Consider the following 18,037-nt stretch of genomic DNA (forward strand, 5'->3'; position numbering starts at 1 on the left):
CTGACTGGGTCGCCTCTGCCTGGGCGGAGCCGCCTGGCAGGCCCCGAGGAGCCGGGGAAGCGCCCAGCCGCGGCCTGGTGAGGGACGGTTTCCGGCGGAGGAGGAGCAGCAGCAGCGGGAGGAGGAGGGCTCGGGACTCGGCCTCCGCCGAGAGAGGCCATGGAGGAGGCCTGGTCCGGGCGGCGGGCGGCGGGCCTGCGGGGGCGGCTGAGGGACGGCGACGGAGCAGGGACCGGCACCATGGCGGCCGTCACGCCCGAGCTCTTCGAGGTGAGGGGTTGGGGGGCGCGACCCGGAGGTAAAGGGGGGGCCTGTGAGGTGGGAAAGAGGGAGCTGTCACTGAGGAAAGATGGGGGGGGGGAGAGAATGGGGTGTTGCCCGCTCCCCTCTCTTCCTCATGGGGGGGGGGAGATGTCCCTCTCTCATGTGGGGGGTATCCCTCTTCTCATGTGGGGGGCACACCCTTTCTTCATGTGGGGTGGACCCCCTCCCCTAATGTGGGGGTGTTGTAAGCCGATAGCCCTCTCCTCATGTGGGGTGGCACCCCCTATCATGTGGGGGATACCTCCTCTCATCATGTGGGGGGTATCCCTCTCCTCCTGTGGGGGCACACCCTTTCCTCCTGTGGGGTGGCACCCTCTATCATGTGGGGGATACCGCCTCTCCTCATGTGGGGGGGATATCCCTCTTCTCATGTGGGGTGGCACCCCCTCTCCTTATTTGGGATGATACCATGTGGGGTGATGCCCCCTCTCCTGCAGTGGGGCACCCCCTAAGTAGGGAGTGTTTTCTATGAGGTGAGGAAATAGGCAGATTGTTTCTCTTGGGGGGGGGGGTGTGGGGTGGTCTTGTCTCCCTCTGGGGAGTGAAGTATTGAAGGCAATCATAGCGACAAGGGGCGGTTTCATTGATTTAGCTATTGCATTTTCTATGCTGCTTTTATAGCAGCGCTGAACGTCGCAAATGCAGCATAAATCATATAGAATAGTTAACAAATCACCGGAGAAGCAGTCGGAACCTGCGAAAACGCTGTTGACAAAGCAACAGCTAAGAAATAAGCTAAACACCAGAATTAAAGCAAAAGTCGTATGATTAACAAATATGATCTGTCTGTAATCTATTAACAAGTATTTATAATCTATAAAACAATATTAACAACATAGCAAGAATAGCAAGCAAATAATAATAATAGCAAGCAAAAAATAAGCAAAGCCCTATTAAGTTCATACATGGAGATGAGGGGAGCAGAGGGGAGAGGAAGATGGGTGGGCAAAGAGGTGCAGATGGGATGCTCCTTTGTTTACAAACTTGCCTTTTTCTATGTCTGCTGAGGGAGGAAGAGGGTTTAGGTTGAGCTGATTTTGGGGAGGGGGGAGTGTCATTGAAGGGGAGAGGGAAGGAAAGGCAAGCGGTGGTGGAAGGGAGCTGTCAGTGGGGCAATGAGGGTCTGGAGAGAGCAAAATAGGTGTGTGTTTTGCAGGGGAAGGTGGGGAGCTGTCAGCGATGTAGTGGGGTAGCATCTTGTGTCTGTTAGTTCAGAAATAAGGAGGCATAAGGTTGGTCTTAGAGGGGAAGGGATTGGAGGGGGGAGTGTCTAGTACCTAGACTTTCCCCTCACCCCTTACTTTGACAGCCATGAAATGGAGAAATGAGCCCCCCCCCCTCCCCGAGATGGAGATGCAGCGACAGGCAAAAGATTCTCCTGCTGGGTTATTTGCTTGTCGTGCAGCTGTTGGTGTTGATGCTTTACTAGGATTAAATAATAATAATAATAATAGCAAATTGGGAAGCCTCATGTGTTGCACACGGCGAATGAGATGGGTAGCGAGAGATTGTGAACGGTGGGTGGAAATTGGGGAGCCACTGTTTTGGAGGTGTAGTAGGGTGAGTGAGATGCTTCATTGGGTTGTGTCTGGAAATATAATGAAGTTTAGCCAGAGAGACAAATTCAGAGCAATAATAATAATAATAATACAGTAACAGGCAAGTTCCCCCCCAGAATTGGTGGCTTTGCTGCTGTTCCCCCCAAAATACTGTAGTAGAACTTCTAAGGTTATTTTTATTGGAGGGGAAAGGTCTTAAGAGTTTGTTTGATAAATGATGTCTTAGCCCACTTTCCTCCAATATTGAGGTAATCAGGGCATTGAACTAATCCCTTGTCCAGTACTGACTGGAACCTATTGGGACCGAAAGGGCAGAAAGCAAGGAGGCCAGGGTCAGAAAGAACCAACAAATTCCAGTTTAATATCCATCCTCTTTCCTGATGAGTTCTCCAAAGGCAGCAGACTAAGGAGGAGGAGGCTGACAGCCAGTGCTTGTAAGTAAGAAGGCAGGCAGGTGGGGGCTGGTGGGGTAGCTCCCCATCTGCCCTGTTGGAACAGCCTCCACTGCTCTGGCCTTGAGTATTCCTTGCAGCCCTAAGCTGCCGAAGAAGTCAAATACTGTACTGATTTGTATTAAGAGATGGTCTATGGTTGCCACTCTTACTTTTCTTGGCATGTCTTCCCCTTGGGCCCATAACAGCTGCATTTCAGGCAGAAGTGCAGCTGGCATGGAGATGAGATTTCATTTGCTGCATTTCCTCCACTTCTGTAGCTGTTCAAGGACAGGAGCCCTGCTAGGAAAGAGACTGGCTAAATGAAGTGACCAGTCGCACCTTAGGCCGGACAAGTTTCTTTGAAATACCCTGCAAATGGACGTGTGTGTGTGTTTATGTTTACAGGCTACAAGAAGCAGCTGCCATATTTTATTTATTTATGTAAACATTTCTCCTCCACCTTTCAGCTCATGAAGTGGCCCCAACCACCTTCCAACTTAGAGATAATATATTTGATAAAAGCAAGGCACGTTAAATAGCATCAGTTGGTCTGTTAAATTTATATCCCTATTTTTCAGCTTGTACTAGGACCTGCGAGGTGGTTTCCGTTGTGAACAAGTGTGAAGATGCACAGGGGTAATTTTTTGCCTTTGGAACAACCCCCAATTCCAGAGCCTGACTGTAACTGTGCCTATAACTTGGCCTAAGCACATGCAACCAAAAGAACCTTGAACTCTTTCCTTGTTTCACCCTGCCTCCATTTCCTTCCACTTCCTCTGCAGTTTCCTCTGCATTGAATCCTGCATAGCAGAGGGTTGGAATAGGTGACCCTTAGGGTCCCTACCAACTCTACAATTCTATGATGCTGTGAACGCTGCAATATTTATATGTAAATGGGAGGCATGCTAAGGAAGCATAATCACCAGGAGTAGCTGCGCTGAGCACGCTTTTTACCTGGAGGCTGGAGGCTTGGGAGTCGGGGAGCGCCGACTGTCACCCCCGTCCAACTCCAGGGTGGCACCCGCCCGCCGCACCGAGCGAGGCTTTCTAGGCTGGAGGCTCCGTTTAGGCTCCATTTTGATGTCACGTGTGTGGGGGGTCCCCCTCTATGTAGCACACATGTGCAGCAGGATGCTGCGCATGCGTACAACGTAGAGGGGATCGCACCCCCCTGCGACTTCAAAACGGAGCCTACACAGAGCGTCCAAGCTCCAGGCAGATACCCCGCTGGTGCGGCGGGCGTGCTGCACCAGTGGGCTATCTACCTGGAGCCTGGATGCTCTGTTTAGGCTCCATTGTGAAGTCGCGGGGGGTTGCGATCCCCCTCTACGTTGTACGCAGGCGTCATTACGTAGCAATGCATGCGTCGTCACGTAGCGACGCCACGTGCCCCTGGGTGCATGGCAATTTGCTGCCCCAGGTGTCGCGGCGGCTCGCTACGCTGCTGCATAATGTAACACTGGCATGCACTCATCGTACTGTAACATGACCTCTGTGATTAGTGGAAGAGAGGGGGAAAACAGATGATTTCATCTGTGCAGATCTATCAGCCATCCTTAAATACAAAGAGGTTTCCAGAGAATGTAAACCTTGGATCTCTAGGTCTGTGGCGCTCTGCATACTTAGCTGGAGAGAGTGTCTCCTGAATTCAGTTGGGCTTAATTTCTGAGTACTGTAATGGTTAGGGTTGCACTGTAAATGTACAACTGTGGTAGACAATATGCCACTAGCCAAAAGTTTTTACTGGCTTTACAATTAAGTGTAGGCCATGCAGAGTCTTCCCGTTTTGCAGGCAGCCCCATTAGCTAGCAATGCAATATGTATTGTAGATTACAGAAAAAGTGGGCAGTGTAGGGTGTTCTCACAGTTGGCAGGTGTACAGAGGAAATTGACCTTCCATTGGAATAAACGTTCCTCCTCTGCATTATATCATAAATTTTTCCGGATTGTGTTCAGTTTGGGCAACGTATGCCCTAATGATTCATTTTGTGCTAGGTTTCCATCCATTTTAAAAAGTAGTTCATGATCACAGTGGACCTTGGCCAGCACTTTGACTGTCATTTGGTAGCTTGCTTTCCACTTCATTGTGCTTCGTTTGTGTTCTACCCAGAATGTTTATGAAACATATAGACATCCCTTCAGTGTAAGGCCATAAGCCCATGCATACTTACCTGAATACATCCTGGGCATTCAGTAAGGCTTTAGGTATTTTCTGGATGGGTTGTAAATGGGTATTTGGATATTGCAGATGGGTTGCTGGCAACAGGGTGTTTTTTTTAGTATGTTGGGTTTTCTTCAGAAAGGGTAAATCTGACTTTATTTGGGGGTGGAGGGAAGTACATTCTGGCTTTTTATGCTAATAATGTTGTTTGGACACTGTGAGCTTGCACACTTGAGGAGCACCAATCTCACAATAAACCCAGGTCTGGAAGCAACCTTTTTGCTTCGTGGACTCACATATGATTGTGGTGCATGCCTCCCAGGGTGGCATGCTATGCAGACAATAAAACGCTATGTTAAATCTGTTCAGATCTTAGAAGCAGTAGCCAGGGACCAGTGAAATCAGTAAATCCATAAAACTAAAACGGACAGATATAAAACATGTTGGATTGCCCGGGGGGGGGGGTTTGAAGTATTTGCCTGCTGCTGAAAATACATCAAGGTTGGCACCAGGCAGGTGTCTCTGGGGCGGGCATTCTATTGACAGAGCTTCACAGCCAAGAGCACCCTCTCCCCAAACTTGTTGTTGTTGTTGTTGTTTAGTCGTTTAGTCGTGTCCGACTCTTCGTGACCCCATGGACCAGAGCACGCCAGGCACTCCTGTCTTGCACTGCCTCCCGCAGTTTGGTCAAACTCATGTTCGTAGCTTCGAGAACACTGTCCAACCACCTTGTCCTCTGACGTCCCCTTCTCCTAGTGCCCTCAATCTTTCCCAACATCAGGGTCTTTTCCAAGCATTCTTCTCTTCTCATGAGGTGGCCAAAGTATTGGAGCCTCAGCTTCACGATCTGTCCTTCCAGGGAGCACTCAGGACTGATTTCCTTCAGAATGGATAGGTTTGATCTTCTTGCAGTCCATGGGACTCTCAAGAGTCTCCTCCAGCACCATAATTCAAAAGCATCAATTCTTCGGCGATCAGCCTTCTTTATGGTCCAGCTCTCACTTCCATACATCACTACTGGGAAAACCATAGCTTTAACTATACGGACCTTTGTCGGCAAGGTGATGTCTCTGCTTTTTAAGATGCTGTCTAGGTTTGTCATTGCTTTTCTCCCAAGAAGCAGGCGTCTTTTAATTTCGTGACTGCTGTCACCATCTGCAGTGATCAAGGAGCCCAAGAAGGTAAAATCTCTCACTGCCTCCATTTCTTCCCCTTCTATTTGCCAGGAGGTGATGGGACCAGTGGCCATGATCTTGGTTTTTTTGATGTTGAGCTTCAGACCATATTTTGCGCTCTCCTCTTTCACCCTCATTAAAAGGTTCTTTAATTCCTCCTCACTTTCTGCCATCAAGGTTGTGTCATCTGCATATCTGAGGTTGTTGATATTTCTTCCGGCAATCTTAATTCCGGCTTGGGATTCATCTAGTCCAGCCTTTCGCATGATGAATTCTGCATATAAGTTAAATAAGCAGGGAGACAATATACAACCTTGTCGTACTCCTTTCCCAATTTTGAACCACTCAGTTGTTCCATATCCAGTTCTAACTGTAGCTTCTTGTCCCACATAGAGATTTCTCAGGAGACAGATGAGGTGATCAGGCACTCCCATTTCTTTAAGAACTTGCCATAGTTTGCTGTGGTCGACACAGTCAAAGGCTTTTGCATAGTCAATGAAGCAGAAGTAGACGTTTTTCTGGAACTCTCTAGCTTTCTCCATAATCCAGCGCATGTTTGCTATTTGGTCTCTGGTTCCTCTGCCCTTTCGAAATCCAGCTTGCACTTCTGGGAGTTCTCGGTCCACATACTGCCTAAGCCTGCCTTGTAGAATTTTAAGCATAACCTTGCTAGCGTGTGAAATGAGCGCAATTGTGCGGTAGTTGGAGCATTCTTTGGCACTGCCCTTCTTTGGAATTGGGATGTAGACTGATCTTCTCCAATCCTCTGGCCATTGCTGAGTTTTCCAAACTTGCTGGCATATTGGGTGTAGCACCTTAACAGCATCATCTTTTAAAATTTTAAATAGTTCAGCTGGAATATCATCACTTCCACTGGCCTTGTTATTAGCAGTGCTTTCTAAGGCCCATTTGACTTCACTCTCCAAGATGTCTGGCTCAAGGTCAGCAACCACACTACCTGGGGTGTACGAAACCTCCATGTCTTTCTGGTATAATTCCTCTGTGTATTCTTGCCACCTCTTCTTGATGTCTTCTGCTTCTGTTAGGTCCTTACCACTTTTGTCCTTGATTATGGTAATCTTTGTACGAAATGTTCCTTTCATATCTCCAATTTTCTTGAACAGATCTCTGGTTTTCCCCATTCTATTGTTTTCCTCTATTTCTTTGCATTGCTCATTTAAGAAGACCCTCTTGTCTCTCCTTGCTGTTTTTTGGAAATCTGCATTCAGTTTCCTGTATCTTTCCCTATCTCCCTTGCATTTTGCTTGCCTCCTCTCCTCTGCTATTTGTAAGGCCTCGTTGGACAGCCATTTTGCTTTCTTGCATTTCCTTTTCCTTGGGATGGTTTTCGTTGCTGCCTCCTGTATAATGTTACGAGCCTCCATCCATAGTTCATTAGGCACTCTGTCCACCAAATCTAAATCCTTAAACCTGTTCCTCACTTCCACTGTGTATTCATAAGGGATTTGATTTAGATTGTATCTTACTGGCCCAGTGGTTTTTCCTACTTTCTTCAGTTTAAGCTGGAATTTTGCTATAAGAAGCTGATGATCTGAGTTACAGTCAGCTCCAGGTCTTGTTTTTGCTGATTGTATAGAGCTTCTCCATCTTTGGCTGCAGAGAATATAATCAATCTGATTTCGATGCTGCCCATTTGGTGATATCCATGTGTAGAGTCGTCTCTTGTGTTGTTGGAAGAGAGTGTTTGTGATGACCAGCTTGTTCTCTTGACAGAACTCTATTAGCCTTTGCCCTGCTTCATTTTGAACTCCAAGGCCAAACTTGCCAGTTGTTCCTTTTATCTCTTGATTCCCTACTTTAGCATTCCAATCCCCTGTAATGAGAAGAACATCCTTCTTTGGTGTCATTTCTAGAAGGTGTTGTAGGTCTTCATAGAATTGGTCAATTTCACTTTCTTCAGCTCCGGTAGTTGGTGCATAAACTTGGATTACTGTGATGTTAAAAGGTCTGCCTTGGATTCGTATCGAGATCATTCTGTCTCTCCCCAAACACCTCCTTCCTAATAATAATAATAATAATAATAATAATAATAATAATAATAATATATTTACACCCCGCCCATCTGGCTGGGTTTCCCCAGCCACTCTGGGCGGCTTCCAACAGAAAAATAAAATACAGTAATCTATTAAACATTAAATGCCTCCCTCAACAGGGCTGCCTTCAGACGTCTTCTAAAAATCTGGTAGCTGTTTTTCTCTTTGACATCTGGTGGGAAGGTGTTCCACAGGGCGGGCACCACTACCGAGAAGGCCCTTTGCCTGGTTCCCTGCCTAGCACCTAGCACAACAACCAAGAGGAGGGTCTCAGAAGATGAACAAAGGCTCATGCTGAAATGGACTGACAACTAGTGTTGTCTGTTTAAGCGACCTGCTGAGCTACCTTCCCAGAACTGTTCCCAGCTAGCAGTGTGGCAGCTGCACTTTGTGTTAACTGAGGTTTCAAATAAGTCTTCAGAGGCAGTCCCATATAACAACACATTGCGGGAGTCCAGTCCTTAGGTTAATAGAGTATTAATAATAGTGATCAGACAATCTCTGTTGAGGAGGGAATTGCACATCACCCTTGCCTGGTGAGAGACTCTACGGGGTGCAGATGCCACTTAGGGAATACACATTGTTCAAGAGGCACGTTGCAACACTTTGCTTGTGGGCGTCTGGTTGGGAAACAGGATACAGGACTAGGTAGGCCTGTTGTCTGATCTAGCAGGTTTTTTAAAACAGGGGTCCAGCAGGTACTTGAACTATAAACAGAAAAAAGTTTTGTAAATGTGATCAAAGAGCCTTGTGGCTCCTTAGAGACTAACAAATTTATTATGACATAGTTTTTACGGTGCTACAAGACTCTCTGATTGTTTTTGTTGCAAGACCCTAATATGGTTACTCCTTTGGAAATGTTTGCAAACGTCCATACCAAATTTCACAGTGGTCTCATTCTTATGTTCTATATTGTCCCTTTGAATCAGATACGAAATTCATAATGGATTTCTGAACTTGATACAGTATTTAAAACTGTGTGGTGACCATGTCTACCTTTAAAAAAAAAAAAAATCTCTATGCCCCATGGAACAATTGCATCACAAACAAATGTAGCAATGGAATGCTAAAAAGACAAGTTAAACCAAAGGAGAAGCTTGGCTTTGCCACTAAACAGAACAAACTTGTGGTATAACTTTGGTGCACTGTAGGTGTGGAATAACTTGTCTATCTAGTCGGGTATTGTTTTTCAAGGTGCTAACACTTGGCACTGATATTAAAAATGCCTGGAATAAAAAACTGCTTGTGGCCTCTGAGCGCTTTGAATTTGGAAAAAGATGGCTTATTGCTATTGCCCTCAATATCATGTTTTTAAAACCTCATATCACTTTCCAGTAATCTAGGTTTTTGAATTAGCTCAGAGATATAAGATTACATTTTCTTTGCTTTTTCCATTTTATTCCTTTTGTAATTTTTTTTTTGCAATTAATTACCCCCCCCCCCATAATATCTATTCTTGATGAGCTTCTACAACTCTGTGTAGGACTGATCTGTAATTTATTTTAAGCTGTTTTTAATACTGACTTTTGAATTGCTGTAACCTGCCCTTGGACCTTGTGGTGAAGGGTGGATAAGAAACCTATCATCATCATCATCATCATCATCATCAATTTTGTAAATGTAAAAACCCTCCAAAGTAAACAGATTGTGTTCCTGGTGCCATACAGAAGGGATACATTCTTCCTATGAAGTTTACAATCCACATGAAGATAGAAATGTGCTTGGGGTTTGGGACAGATAAATGAATAATGTGGGGTGGCAGGTGAGACTCACAGCAGTGAAGGAACAGGCAAGGAAAGAGGCTTCCTGCTACCTGAGATCTTTGTAAATGGAAATGGTGGCACTGAACCTGGCCCTTTGCGCATTCAGAGCGTGTTCCCCTACAACTGAGATATGGCCCCTCCACCCATAAGGAGCTGCATGGCAGAAAGACAAATGATATTTATTAGAGTGTGGGAAGTTGATAGCAGAGGCTGACGAACTTAAGTGAGGGAACAGCTTGCGACTTTCCTTGTCTAATCCAGCCTCTCTCTGAGCTGATGGATTGGAAGGTCCCTCTGTACAAATCGCTAGCGTCACCATTGAGTGAGCACACTGTTGAATGCATTGGGCCTAGATCCTGATTGGGCTTTGAAGTGAATGACAGGTCCTGGAGTGTAAAAGGCTGGGAGCTGCTGCAAGCAATGAACGAGATGTTCACTATATTCAAAATGCCTAATTTTTAGATTACGTGCACAAATGTGTAAAGTGCCACTGGCCCTATTATCTATGGTCTGTAAAGCATTCACTGCAGAAAAAGCTTTTAGCCGCTTTCACTCAGCGAGGTGTAAACAATATGTATCTTGCACTTCCTGCTGTGGCTTGCTGTAAAAAAGTGATTCTTTTCTTGTGTGGTTAGGAGCCCTTTGTGGCAGATGAGTACATTGAACGCCTGGCGTGGAGGACTCCTGGCGGAGGTTCCCGAGGTAGCGTGGAAGCTTTTGATCCCAAAAGGTAAAATCCGGCCACATAATCCAGCCGCACAATGAACACTTTTAACCATCTCTTAACAAAGAGCAAGCACTGTGCAAATCATATAAGTACCCAATAAACGCCAGCTGTGAAAGCCGCTGGAGTACTATGACACCCCCTCCTCCATGTCCCCCATGCAAGCCCCTTAGGTGGTTTTCAGAATAGCGTGTTGGGGGTTGAGGAAGTATAACATAGAAAAAAGAAGTAAATGGGAGAAAGGGAGAAGTTTCTTCTGAAAGCCCAGATTGGAGAAGGAATGGGTCTTACGTGGCTTATTGACATGGCCATTTTGGCTTCTACAAGTAACATTAAGAGCATGGTTAAGGAACTTGGAGGATTAATCCCTAAACTGCTATACTTGACCAATTCTTGCAAGTTGCTAGTTTAGTATAGAATTCAATATGACATAATTGCTAGGTGTGGGTGCAGTGGAGTGAATAGGGGTATTTTGATAAGGTTAAGTGCCATTTCACAACATTCTTTTAATCCATTTTAATAAGCAGATCGATTTTCTCATGGCTGTCTTATTTTCCCAATTCCTCTAGAGTTTGATTTTGCTATTTTTAAGGCTGGCAGGGTAGCTTATTCAGGTGCGTAGCTGGGCATAAAGGCTGCCAGGCTTTAATGGCATTGGACCTTGAACCTAGTTCTTCACTAGGTCCAGAGGCCTTTCTAAATCCTTTTGAAATCCTTTAACTGGGACTTGGGACTCTGTGTGTCTTTTGCCCACTTTGGGATTCCTGTTTTATACAACTGTGCACCCACATGTTTTCATGAAAGGTCTTTAGGGGTCCCAAGGTTGTTCTATGTACTTGCTAGACTTACGGTGTGGGGATGACCAGTTATGTGAAGCCTAGATTTGTTTTTTTAATGGGGTAAACTTATTTGGTTTTCCTTATCTAAACTAATTGAGGGCCAGATGTTTGCTGTGAAAGTATCACTTTATGGGACAAATTCGGATCCTGCAAGAAGACTTCAGTTAGACTAGGGACAGAAGTTTTTGGGATACAGGGGAAGGGTAGGACAGAAATGCTTATAATAAAATGAAGAAATGCTATAGAAGTTAGGTTGTGTGGGGTTTTTTTTTAAGCATTTCAGTCTTAGTACTGATGTACCTTCACCAGCGCCTTCAGAACTATTTGGTAACACCAATCACACAATGTCATCATGATTCTGCAATCTGCTTTCTCAAACCCTTAAAAAAACAAAACCTTTCAGATTACAAGAAGAATTTGTGAATCATATCAATGAACTCAAGTTGCTAGATGAAAGAATCCAGAGAAGAGTGGAAAAGCTAGAGCAGCAAGTCCAGAGAGAAGCCAAGGAATTTGCCAAGAAGGTTCAAGAGTTGCAGAAAAGCAACCAGGTAAGAAGTCAGGGCTCAATCCACGTTCTCTCATCGTTTCAGTTTATTTTGCATGGGAGAACTTGTGCTAGATTGTGTCTTAAGCTTATACATCAGGTTTTGATGTAATTTTTGTCCCTTGAATGTCCAATCTAGGAGTGGTAGAGGCACATACTAGCAGTCTCTCTGCAATTGCCACTGCCTTCCCACACACTTAACTGCAAAGAAAATGTGAAGGGGTGGTATCTGTTATTTATTGTAAGGGAAGGCGTGTGTTCAAGACATATCATTTTATTTATTCGGACAATTTATATAGCATTTATATTTAATAAAATCTCTTAAGCGGTTTACAATGCAGTTTGAGACATCTTAAAATGCAAATGCGAATTTTTAAAGGAAATTTCCATATTCTACGAAACACTATTAACCTCTTTAGCATCAGAATAAACATTGAGCGTAAAAATCAGTTCTAGATATACAAGGATATTTCACATTATCAAACATTAGTGAACAGATAGATCCTTTAAAGATCAGTGTTACAAATGGAAATTAACTAAAACAGATATATTTGACATTCTTCAATAACAAAAATTGGCAACTAGGCAAAAGAGGGCATCTTCACCGTTCTGAATAGGTAGTTACTATGATAGTGGGATCAATCTCTTGCTTCTCGTCAGCCACCATTGGGAAGGAATGGGAGGTGAGACAATGGCAACTCAGCTTACCTTAATATTTATCTAAGCGACTTTCCTCCAGTTGCTTTGAGTGCATTAGCTTCTATATCTGCAACCATTACCTAGTCCTGCTGGTTATGCAGCAATCTGCAAATGGGGAACTCCAAATTCTAGCGCTCAATAGTGTGTGTGATTTAGCCAGATTTAGCTGCTTGTATATAACACGAATTTAATCTTAAGTGGAATAATATGAATTATTCCGGATACTTCACCAAATGGTTGGAACCAATCTGTGTGAACAACTAGGCAGACAGTCAGTCACTAACCATACTGAATCTTTGTTAAGATCCGCACGAGTACTGAATCTTTCGCTTTATTGGCTTCTGTGCTTTTGCTCTTTAGAATGTTATTGAATAGCTTGACTTTCCTTAATTACAGTAAACACAACTGCTATTACTTTGTCTCCCCGCTTCTCCCAGGTTGCCTTCCAACACTTCCAAGAGCTAGATGAGCATGTCAGCTACGTGGCAACTAAAGTCTGTCACCTTGGCGACCTGCTGGAGGGGGTAAACACGCCACGGCAACGGCTAGTGGAGGCTCACAAACTGATGAAATACTTTAATGAGTTTCTAGATGGAGAGCTGAAGTCTGACGTTTTCACCAACCCTGAAAAGGTAAGGCCCGTCAGCAGAATTGAAAGAAGTTGCACGCCATAAGCTGAGTTGCCCTAATTACAACCCCTTGCTGCAACTTTTCCACGCTCTGACTCCCTAGCGAGCGACTTGTCCAAGCGCTATTGTTCTGGAGTACAGATTAACTTCATTTGCCTGCAGATTCAGCCGTTCTCAATGTGGCAATGCTGTCACTTTTCCATTTTGCAAAAATCATAAGCGACTTGGAAGAATGCTGAGAGAGTAACTTTTTAGAATACTTTGGAAATCTCTTGTGTTTTCTTCTTCTTCCTCTCCTTCTTCTGAAACTCTTGCCCTAATTCTTCTCACTTGTGAATGAACATTTCCCTGCTATATGTTTCTTGGGTAATCCCTCTTTGTAGCTATAAGTATTATCAGGATGCGTCTTTCAGCTCTACAGAATGATTAATGTACTCCTCCTCTTCCTGGGGACATACAGAAAAAACTGAGGTGTGTTGTTAAAATAAATTTTGCAGATAAGTATGTGTGTGTGTCTTTCTGCAAATCTGACTTCACTGTTTTGCACCAGGCTGTTACTTTTAAGGCTTTACTGTGGCCTGGTTCAAGTGTTGCCATCTTGTTTGATAAACTGTTTTTTGCTGGATCGAGAATGAGCTTTGTGCCTGAGCACTTACTCCTCCCCTCACATCCCTGGCTTAGAGACAGATAACTGAGGCTTTGTCAAACCACAGTTTTCCATGACATTCGATCAGATCCTAGTTTGATACCCTGGTTTGCAAACCACTCTTATGCCAGTTTCTCGGTACAAACATCAAATACCATTGAGCTAACCTTTTGTAGCAATTTTCTTTAAGGGCCAAGCATACAGAGTTACTCTCTTCCATGTACAGTATATTTCCCAAGTCTTTTCCTCCAGCATTATCATCAACTTTTCCTCTCATTTTAATACATAGATTACTTTTTATTGTCCTTTTGTATTAACAGTTTATATATCTGTAACAGTACTTGAGTGTCTTTTTTATATCCTTCTTTTATGATATGCAAGGTCTTTCAGCATCTTATATTTTCAATTAAGAAGTTTCTGATATGAAATAATTCAAACAAAGGTGGCTTATTCTCTCCTACTGCTTCCTTAATCTGATAGTATGTTCTCATGCAGTTCATACATTTCCATTTGGGTTCATGTACTTATTTATTCCGAAACATTCGCACTTTTTAAAGCATCCACTACTCCCAAATTCATTGAAATGTAGATTGAGTGTCAGTGGACAGATTTGGAGATAGCCGTTACCTAAACTTATCCCAAATGCTCTATAAGGAAACTAGAAATGTATTTTCCCTAAGGGGCTTTTAATTAGCTTTTAATCATAACAAGGTTGGGAATAGCATCCTGCTAAAAGTATACTGTACTCTGGTATTTTGAACACAGTGTTTTCTCCTTTTCTGCATCATTCCAAAAATTAATGTTCATCATAGTTCTTGTTATCCTCCCATCAAAAACAAGTTTCAACAGAGTTGAGTTATCTAAATCTGATTTTTCTTTTCAAGCTTCCATAGTTGTTCCTATAAAGCACCTTGTTTTTGCTCTTTCTAAAACTGAAATGGGTTATTTATTTCCAGTATGTTACCATCTTCCTTTTAGTTAAATGTAAGCATGATACCTCAGACCTTCTGTTGTTCATTTTTTAACTTGATTGGTGTTATCTTTTAATGACTGTTCTGGTTGAGTAGGAAATAACAGCAACACTGTCAGCATATGTGCACACTTAAAATTCTTTCCTGCTGATTTCTAAACCTTTGATCTTTAGAATGGTTTCTTATCATAACAGCAAGGAGCTCCGAATTTTAACAGAAGTGAGGACAAGGGGCCACCTTGTCTAGTCTCACAAGTAAATTAAGTTGTCACTGTTAAATTAACATTTATGACTGTACATATGTGGAAGAGGGCAGTTGATAAACCAGTTGATAAATGTTCTGGTGCTAGCAGCTTTTAATCCATGAAAGTCATGCTCCCATTCCATGCAGTCAAAAGCCTTTTCCCCATCAGTAAATGCAGTAACCCCCTGCCTTTACACTGTGTGTGTGTGTGTGTGTGTGTGTGTGTGTAATTTAATGGTAGGTTTAGTGTAGCTGTGGGAGACAGAATAACAGGGCCATTCCGTGAAAAATGAGCCTGATTAGAAAAAAATTATTTTTAAAATATACTTATTTTACTTATAGTTTCATTAACTAAACATATTAAAGTTCAATATTCCAAAGGAAAAAAGAATTTGAAATTATTTTTTTTCATGAGAAATCTGAGCTTGAAGTTTCAGTATCATTTTTCTGATTGTGTAGCTTAATTTTGTTCATTTAGGTTGGCATTATTTTTTAAAGATAAACAAAAATTGTGGTTGTCATTGTTGGTATATTATTAAAGTGAAGAACTTTGTCTACACATTGGACTTGAAAATTTTTAAATAGGTAAGTTATTTCTATTTTATTTTTATTATTGAATGGGATGCTGTTTCAGTGTCCCACCCGTGACAGCAAAAGGTACAAAAGTTTATTTTGTGATAAAACTAATTTATAGGTTATGTTTGTTTTATTGTGGGAGTATGTATTAGAGTATAACACACCTATCAATAATAAAAATGCAGTTAATTAATGTAAACACCATGAAATTTTAATAATTCTTTTTCTGTCCCACCCGTGACAGTTTTCAACTTGTTTTACTGTTGTAGCTTGAGTTAGTGATTTCAGCAAATGATTTCAGCTCTCTGCAGACAGGAGACAGATTCCTCATGTAACAATTCTTTATTCTGGCAAACAAGACTGAGGGACTGAGGAGAGGGGAACTAGCTAGAAAGGGATACATTTTGGAGGGAACAATCTCAAGCAATCACAAAGCTGCCTTTTGGTGGAAACCAATAAGACTAAGGCGCCAAATGCAGCTGCTTGAATGAATCAATAGTAGCTGTTCCTTCTGGAACATAAAGGCAGTTACCGTTACTTTACCCTAGTACGAATACATACAGTAATACAGATAATATAACCTTTGAATCAATACACAAAATGGGAAAGACTACATCTGCAGAACGTATGAGAAAGCTGCGTGAAAAACTAAAACAAGATAAAAACGAATGTGAAAGCTTCAAAGAAAAGGAGAGGGTCAGAGATAAGAAGAGGCGAGAAAAGTTGGTAAAGAATTTGTCTGCAAAATCACTTATGGAATACAGACGGAAAGAAACTGAGCGCAAAAGAAAGTACAGACAAAAGATAAAAGAAAAAAATCTAGGCCAATTGGCGACACTACTATTCCAGAGATTGGGTCATTTAAATGCCCACAATCTCTTGGAAAGGCTGTTACCAAAGTTAAAAGAGTGTTGCCATTAAGTCCACGGAAAAGAATAAAGAATAGCCATGTTACGAAAGCTTGTGTATGAGAGTTCACCTCAAGCGCCAAAACCACTACAGTGGTACCTCGGGTTACGAACGCGATCCGTTCCGGGTCGCAGTTCGTAACCCGAAAAGTTCGTAACCCGAAAAGGGCCCAAACCGCCTTTTGCGCATGCGCGCGCGGCAAAATACTTCCCGGTTTGCGAAGTTCACAACCCGAGGTACGACTGTATATGATAAAAGCCCTAAACAGAACACCAAAAGTTCTATTATTTCACAAGATAATATCTCAAAGGTCCATGAGTTTTATAATTCAGATGATATTAGCAGGCAGGCACCAGGATTTAAGGATGTCAAATCTATTAAAGATCCGACAAGTGGAAAAAGAATCAAAATCCAAAAGCAGCATATGAATATGACAGTCCAAGAGGCCTATGCCTTATTTAAGATTGCATAGCTGCCAAGTTATCCCTTTTTTTAAGGGATTTTCCCTTATGCTGAATAGGCTTCCTCGCGAGAAAAGGGAAAACTTGGCAGCTATGAGATTGATAATCCAACAGTTGAAATCAGCAAATCAAAATCAAGAAAATATTTTTTTAATAGATTTTAATTTTAGTACAATGGAACCTCGGTTTACGAACACAATTGGTTCCAGAAGTCTGTTCTTAAACCGAAGTGTTCGTAAACCGAAGTGAACTTTCCCATTGAAAGTAATGGGAAGTTGATTAATCCGTTCTAGACGAGGAAAAACACCCCCTAGAACGGATTAACCGCTTTGCTCCGATGCTGCAGCCGCGAAAGCGGTCCCGGCCTCCGCAAAGGCATCGGAGCAAAGCCCCAGCCTCCGGAAGGCATCGGAGCCGGGACTTCGCTCTGATGCCTTTGCGGAGGCCGGGGACCGCTTTCGCGGCTCCCCGGCCTCCGCAAAGGCATTGGAGCGAAGTCCCGGCTCCGATGCTTTCCGGAGGCCGGGGAGCGTTTCCGCGACTGGGCTGTGCAGCCGCGAAAGCAGTCCCCGGAACGCTCCCCGGCCTCCGGAAGGCATCGGAGCCGGGACTTCGCTCCGATGCCTTTGCGGAGGCCGGGGAGCCGCGAAAGCGGTCCCCGGCCTCCGCAAAGGCATCGGAGCGAAGTCCCGGCTCCGATGCCTTTGCGGAGGCCGGGGAGCACTTTCGTGACTGCAGCCCAGTCACGGAAACGCTCCCCGGCCTCCGCAAACGCATCGGAGCGAAGCCCAGCCTCCCCGAAGGTATCCGACGCTCCGATGCCTTTGGGGAGGTTTGGCCTTTGCTCCGATGTCTTCGGGGAGGCCGGGCCTTCGCTGCGGGCCTCCAGGAGGCATCGGAGCGAAGGCCCGGCCTCCCCGAAGGCATCGGACGCTCAGTAGACCTCCGGCACCTCGGTTTACTAACTTCCGGGTTAGGATAGTTCGTAAACCGAAAGTTCGTAAACCGAGGTGTTCGTAAACCGAGGTACCACTGTAAATACAACATTATACTTTGTAGGCTATGGTAGATAGTAAGTATAGTAATAGCAAAAGGTTTTTTGTAATTATTCTATTTTTAACAACCTTAATTGTATGTTAAATCAAGTGTATGCCAGACGCGTCCCACCCGTGACATTTCATTGTCCCACCCGTGACAGCATTTTTTCCTTAATTTTGTATCATTAAATTTCTTAACCTGGATTTCTGATTGCATAGTTGTAACCAATAAACATTGATTTAAACAAATATGCTGAGTTTATAATTGATTCACCTCCCAACTCAC

At 43.6% G+C, this 18,037-nt stretch overlaps 1 protein-coding gene across 1 annotated transcript in view; it reads left to right on the forward strand.

Annotated features, from left to right (window-relative positions):
* The first annotated feature begins 105 nt into the window (after window positions 1-105).
* Window positions 106-18,037, forward strand: part of EXOC5 (exocyst complex component 5) — a 36,054-nt gene continuing 18,122 nt past the window's right edge. Inside the window, exons 1-4 of the mRNA XM_035103761.2 lie at window positions 106-270; window positions 10,106-10,200; window positions 11,437-11,584; window positions 12,717-12,911. Of these exons, the coding sequence (XP_034959652.1) occupies window positions 160-270; window positions 10,106-10,200; window positions 11,437-11,584; window positions 12,717-12,911 (549 nt within the window). The 5' untranslated portion in view covers window positions 106-159. The remainder of the gene's footprint in view (window positions 271-10,105; window positions 10,201-11,436; window positions 11,585-12,716; window positions 12,912-18,037) is intronic.

This window comes from Zootoca vivipara, chromosome 1 (assembly GCF_963506605.1).
Source record: "Zootoca vivipara chromosome 1, rZooViv1.1, whole genome shotgun sequence".
In the NCBI taxonomy this organism is placed as follows: domain Eukaryota; kingdom Metazoa; phylum Chordata; class Lepidosauria; order Squamata; family Lacertidae; genus Zootoca; species Zootoca vivipara.